The 7,105-nt window shown below is 31.7% G+C and overlaps 2 protein-coding genes across 2 annotated transcripts; both read right to left on the reverse strand.

The window, feature by feature from the left end:
* Positions 1–1,619: 1,619 nt before the first annotated feature.
* On the reverse strand, positions 1,620–2,822 carry LOC132747973 (interferon-gamma-inducible GTPase 10-like). Its single transcript, XM_060737509.1, has one exon. It carries the CDS (start codon positions 2,820–2,822, stop codon positions 1,620–1,622), a length of 1,203 nt encoding a protein of 400 aa, XP_060593492.1.
* Positions 2,823–5,293: 2,471 nt separating this feature from the next.
* LOC132747975 (interferon-gamma-inducible GTPase 10-like) lies at positions 5,294–6,499 on the reverse strand. Its single transcript, XM_060737510.1, has one exon. The coding sequence runs from the start codon at positions 6,497–6,499 to the stop codon at positions 5,294–5,296; it is 1,206 nt and encodes a 401-aa protein (XP_060593493.1).
* Between the last annotated feature and the right edge of the window lie 606 nt (positions 6,500–7,105).

Genomic DNA, 7,105 nt, shown 5'->3' on the forward strand with positions numbered 1-7,105 from the left:
GTGAGATACCTACTTGAAAACATGTTCAATGCACTTTTGTCTATTTATATTTAATGCCAACTCTCTTCCAGTTACTGATTAAATTTGAAACATTAAACTTTTTCAAAAATGGGTGATTTTGCAAATTATATTTCCAGAAATATACTCACAAACACTACTGGCATGCGAGCAGTTTCCGTACAAAAAACATAGTTACTTAAACATTATTTTTTATTACGCTCACTCACTAAAATTTGAATGTTACAAATCAATATTCGGCTCGTCACACACAAATCGTGGAAATTCCATCATGTTCTAAACATAGAATAACCCTTACTTATGAGGCCTCATATGGGGTACCGAAATTATCAATTATTTTGTATGAAGAGAAGTAGTTCCCGTACATAAAATCTAATTCATTATAATTATACAATTTTATTATATCGGACCTATTTTTCATTTACAATTGTTGAACAGACCATTATCTAAGAGATAAATAGATGCAATTCAGGAAATAGAGCGTAGACTAAACGCGGGTATCTATTACCCGGTACCGTTACCCCAACGCATTCACAAGCAATAGCATGCTTGTATGCATGATATTTTACGCATCAAAGCTATAAAATTATTATATATACATGTAGTAATATTGGTCAACATTCTGATAATTAAACAAGTTTTCATCACATTGCCTACTTATTTGTAAGCAGGTGGTATTAGTGGAAAACCCTTTAACAAGCCTCACGTGTAAGTATTTTTGCGCGTGCGCGCAAGGACGGAATCCCCCAGAGAAAACAAGGTCACGTTTTGACGACGCACAGGTGAAAGTGATTTAAAATGAGACTTTATATACGTACTGCCGAACTGACACTTAGATTTTGTCTCGTTTATGTATCTGCTTGATTTGAAATGAATTTTTAAAGGAATGCAAGTAAAAATCAAGCGTTTAAATGAAAAATACGGGTACTGCTTCTGTACGGGAACTGCTCGCATGCCAGTAACCTACAAAATTATAAACACTTAAAGCTTACATGTCGATAAATCAATCTTTCGTGCACGATAAATTTAGACTTGAATATCAATTTTCATGCTGTTTTATTTAGTTTTTTTTTCTTTTCGCTTTCTAAAAACATTGATTTAATACATAGTTCAATAGAACTAAAATCCTTGACCTTGAAGCTAAATAATGAGATATTTTCATTTTAAAGATAAACAGTTAAAAGCCGTCAAGAGATATAAATTTTGTTACAACGAGATACGAAGTCGTAATTTAAGGAACCTACCTCGTTATTTAAGTTATTTAGGCCATTGTTCTTTTTTTTTCATACGAGACGGAAAATGTCAGACGAAAAACGAAACATGATATCAAAAATCATTTTCTTGGATTCGTATCACATTACCTATAATCAATCAGTCTAATAAAAATCGACTTTCAAATACTCAATTGAAACTGCAACACTAAGACTAATCTATCTTCATGAAGGCTTAGTAATAAGCAATAACATATACTTATTAAGAAGCACACCAAAATATGTTTGACAATAAAAACATTGACTCTTATTTCGCACTTAAATGTTGTTTATTTGTTTGTTTGTTGATTTTTTTTTTAAGCGTGGATGGTGTAATGAAGATGTATGGTTTCAAACAAGAGATGAACCACGCATTTTTTCAAGAACAGTTTCACTGATCTTAAGCGAATCTTTCTCCAATGTATCTATTATATCCAAAAGACCAGAATATACCTTGGGATAGGTGATCACAAAACCTTTTAAAGCGCATTCAATTTCATGTAGAAAATTGCCAACCATAAGTGGTGAATTTTCCAAATTTTTGTTTGAGTTTTTAATGTCCTCTATAGCCTTATCCGGATAAAGAACAGTACAACAAAACTTTATCATTTCCTGCAATTTTGCCCAACCAACTTCAAGATCCTTGCACGTTTTGCCGAGTGCCTCGTCATCAAGACCAAGTTCTGTCTTATAAAAAGTTATTTCATCCTTTAAAACATTCTGGTTCATTAGATATTTCCCCCCTGGCACAGCAGATACGATTGCCATAAATGCTACTGAAACCGCTCGAAGCTTTAAGACTTTTACCTTCTCCGCAATGATTTCTTTCGTCATGGTTCTAAAAGTTAAGATCAAAGAAGTCTTAAATGCGTTTGGGGCATCGAATATAAGAGCCATTTGTAGTTGTTTTAGCTCAAAGTCTAGGTGTACATGGCTGTCTATCAGAAATACACAATTTGCTTCAACTTTAATCTCTTTGAGATTTGAGTTACACTCGTCACGAATGATTTGGAGGACATCATCTCTTGTTTGCTTATACTTTTGATTTTCAACATCCGAAAATATTTTGGATCGCACAAGATAAAATGGCTTTTGCAAGCGTTTCAATTCCTGAATTATCAATGCATCGTTTTCCGTAAACCGCTGAGAAGACACAATTACAACAAAATCATATTGTTCAAAATTCATATCTAGCATATATGACTTAATCGGGTGTTTCAGAGTTCCTACACCAGGGATATCATAGAGTTCTATTTGATCATTACCCGGAAAGCTATATGAAGTCTTTTTCTTTGTTGTTTCTTTAACTCCTTCCTCTGCAGCATTCTCGTCCCCGTGATGGATACCTCGTAAAGCATTTATTAAGCTAGTTTTACCGGCGCCACTGTTTCCAGTTACTGCAATTTTTATCTTCACGTGTTTCCATTTATTAAGATCATGCGTGACATGTTGGGTAAATCCACTCACTCCTTGTGTTTTGAATATTTCATATGTCTCTTTTATATATTCCCCTGCATCTATAAATTCGGCATCTGAATTATTATCATAGGCCATCTTATAGTAGATTGTCTTCGTTGAAGGCTTCATATATATGAAATGAAATATGTATGACTCAATTGTTAAGTATATGTCTGATAACCTAATAACCTGATTTATGCGACATGTGATGTTAACATGATCCTAATCAAAATATATTTACTCAAAGTACCAACAAATCGACAATGCAAAAGACTTAAGCTTAATTCAATGTCAAAACAAAAAAGGTAATGCAACATTGATTACTTGCCTAAATTTTAAAATTAGCATTATTTTTACTTTTATATTTCATATTTTAGAGATACTTTAAGGTTAAAGAAGTGGATCGCAAGCAAAAAACAATCTCAATTAGTCTTCATCTGACTAAAAGGGCACCTCATAAATAGTACAATATATGTATTTATCTCACAACGTAAGTTCGCCCTCTAGATTTGTTACTGCTTCAATTACATTGAAATTACATCGTCAAAATTGTTTAACTCCTGTTATCTACAATAACAATCTTTCCTGAATATGTTTAAATGAAACAAAACGAATAAGAAACAAGAGGGCCAAGATGGCCCTGAATCGCTCACCAGAAACAACTGTTTTTGAGTGATTATAGAAACATTTTTAAAAAAAATAAACTTGTAGAAAGACAAGTCCAGGTCAACTTCAACTTGCCTCTCTAGTTATAAGGTTTCCCAACACTGTTTTTTTTTCTTGACAGTAAAAATGATAGGAACCAAGTTTGGTGATCATCCATCCATTAATTTGTGATAAAATTTGCCTATGAATTTTTTTCAAAATTGCGATCTTTCTTTTTTTTTAATTTACTAAAAAAATAATAATCTTATAATCTCATTATTTAGATATACATGTATACTGTTTGTTTGGATGACACCACCGGTCAATATTTATTTAAGACAACATAGGTATACTATTACTAGTCAACTTGACCAGAAAGTTAACATTTCAGGTTAATTATCTTTCTCTTTAATAGAAATAGCTCTGGTGAGCTAAAAAAATGCTATTCCACCACTAAACAATAGGAACAGAAGTAGATGTTTTTATTTCAATACAATTGTCAGGATTCAGTAGTGTCTAGTGCATGTTGGGGTCAATGTCATATTTCTGAATCAGCATGTCAAATGAAACACAATGTGTAAATGTTTTTAATGTGCATAAACAAAGGCCATAGTATAATACCTGATTCAAAATAAAACATGTTCTTTTGATAAAATAAAAAATAGGAATTTACTGTATAACATAGCTATTAAACTCTGAAATACAGTAACAAATATTTCTTTTCGTATAATATATTTACATAATATATCATACAATTGTTTATCAGTTGTGACAAGGACCAAATGACTACTCTTTCATTCTAATCAAATCATATGTGTACATAGATTTATGTTTACGAAATAGGTAGGTACAAGGTTGTATTTAAGTCGTTTATCAATCATATGACTTTGTTAACCCAATTAGATATAATATTATCAAAAACCTTTTAATCAAAATTACTGTATACATGATTGATACATGATGTATGTAACGATTTTTTAAATTATAACATGTGTATAACCTCTCATGTAGCTTCATAAAATCTTTAACACGTATTTACTCTTGGTAATAAGATACGAGTTCCTGTGATTCGATGCAAGCGGCTTTTACATTAAAGCTCTTCTCATCTTAATAACCAAGTTAACAAAATTAACAACAAATACAATTATAAAAGATTGAGATGTTTTTATTTATAAGTATAATAATAACTCATCTTATAATAACAGAACATTTGTAATGAACACAGAGTTACAACATTTTACTTTATAATACATACCAAAAATATTAATATAAATCAACATGCATCTGGAGGTATGCTGCTTTAAATCAGATTTCCTAAATGTATATCTTGACACCATTATTTAATTCAGATTTCTTTAAAGAATATTTTTATAACCAAAAAATAAATATATTTACAAATGTTAAATAAAAATCGCACAGAGTTATCTGCACTTCTAAAAGATATAATATGAAAGATACAATATTTCAGTGACTTACATACAATTTTAAAACATGTTCAATCAATATTCTGTCAAAACGATAATCAAATGGGGATAATCGAGTTTAAACGAACAAGATAAGCTTTTTATTTTTCTACTTTTAATTATTTCCGGCACTGAGTGTTTTGTTTTCTGTTGAATACTTTAAATTTATAAATGCATACTAATAAACAATATCATAATTTATACTTATTTTGAAGCACACCAACATCAGTGTGATAAAAAGTGACTCTTATCAGGCAATTAAATGTATATAAATTGATTTCAAAACTGCTCCACTCTTGATCCAATTTAAATTTGTTTATGATTACTTATGAACAATAAGCTATACTTATACATGTATTTAAAGTACAATAAGTTTGATAGTGTTAAACCATTGACTCTAAGCAGGCACGTAAAAGTTTAAACAAATAACATGGATGATATAATGCAGAAGGTATGCCTTCAAATAAAAGACGAACCACGTATTTTTTCAAGGACATTATCACTTACTTTAAGTGAATCTTTCTGCAAGGTATCTATGATATCTAAAAGACCGCAATATACCTTGGGATAGGAGCTTATAAAACCAGGTAATGCGCGTTCAATACTACGTATTAGATTGATAAAATAAGGTGGTGAATTGTCCAAACTTTCTTGTACGTTTTTGATGTACTCTATAGCCCTTTCTGGATAAAGAACAAAATCGCAAAACGCTATCATTTCCTCCAATATTGCCCTATCAACATCAAGATCCTTGCACGTTTTGCCGAGAGCCTCGTCATCAAGACCAAGTTCTATTTTATAAAAAGATATTTCGTCCTTTAAAACATTCTCGTTCATGAAATAATTTGCTCCTGGCAGTGCAGATACAATTGCATGAAATGCTACTCTAACCGCTCGTCGCTTTAAGACTTTAACTTTTTTCCCAATGATATCTTTCGTCATACTTCCAAAAGTTAAGATAAAAGCAGACCTACATGCGGCAGGGGCATCGTTTATAAGAGCCATTTGTAGTTTTTCGAGGTCAAAGTCTTGGTGTACATGACTGTCTATCAGAAACACACGTATTTCTTTAACACTCAACTTTTGTAGATTTGATTTACAGTCACAATAAATGACTTTGAGGACCTCATCTCTTGTTTGAGTAAACTTTTGATTTTCAACCTCCGAAGCAATTTTGGACCGCACAAGATAAAATGGCTTTTGCAAGTGTTCCAATTCCTTAATTATCAATGCATCGTTTTGCGAAAACCGCTCAGAAGACACGATCAGAATAAAATCATACTGTTCAAAATTCATTTCTTGCATGTATGACTCAATCGGGTGTTCCACAGTTCCTACACCAGGAATATCATAGAGTTCTATTTGATCATTACCCGGAAAACTATATGAAGTCTTTCTTGTTGTTGTCTCTTTAACTCCTTCCTTTGCTGCATTCGGGTCCCATTGAGGGATACCTCGTAAAGCATTGATTAAGCTAGATTTACCGGCGCCACTGTTTCCAGTTACTGCAATTTTTATCTTCACATGTTTCCATTTACTAAGATCATGCATGACATGTTTGGAAAATCCACTCACTCCTTGTGTTTTGAATATTTCATATGTCTCTTTTATATCTTCCCCTGCATCTATTAATTCCTCTGCATCTGAATTATTATCATAGGCCATCTTATAATAGATTGTGCTCGCTGAAGGCTTCACATATATGAAATGAAATATGTATGACTCAATTGTTAAGTATATGTCTGATAACCTAATTAACTGATTTGCGCGACATGTGATGTTAACATGATACAAATCAAAATATATTTACTCAAAGTATCAACAAATTGACACTGCATCAGACTTAAGCTTAATTCCATGTCAAAATAAAATTGTAGTGCAGCATTGATTACTTGCCTAAATGTTTGATTTAGCATTATTCGTTACTTTTATATTTTATATTTTAGCGATACATTAAGGTTATAGAAGTGGTTCGCAAGCAATAAACAATCTCAATTAGTCTTCATCTGACTAAAAGGGCACCTCATAAATAGTACAATATATGTATTTATCTCACAACGTAAGTTCGCCCTCTAGATTTGTTACTGCTTCAATTACATTGAAATTACATCGTCAAAATTGTTTAACTCCTGTTATCTACAATAACAATCTTTCCTGAATATGTTAAAATGAAACAAAACGAATAAGAAACAAGAGGGCCATGATGGCCCTGAATCGCTCACCAGAAACAACTGTTTTTGAGTGATTATAGAAACATTTTAAAAAAAAAAA

This window comes from Ruditapes philippinarum, unplaced genomic scaffold (genome assembly GCF_026571515.1).
Source record: "Ruditapes philippinarum isolate M1 unplaced genomic scaffold, ASM2657151v2 ctg13041_1_1_1_1, whole genome shotgun sequence".
In the NCBI taxonomy this organism is placed as follows: Eukaryota; Metazoa; Mollusca; class Bivalvia; order Venerida; family Veneridae; genus Ruditapes; species Ruditapes philippinarum.

Coding starts and splice junctions, on each gene's coding strand:
- LOC132747975 (XM_060737510.1), bottom strand. CDS start 6,499: ATGGCCTATGATAATAATTCAGATGCAGAGGAATTAATAGATGCAGGG.
- LOC132747973 (XM_060737509.1), bottom strand. CDS start 2,822: ATGGCCTATGATAATAATTCAGATGCCGAATTTATAGATGCAGGGGAA.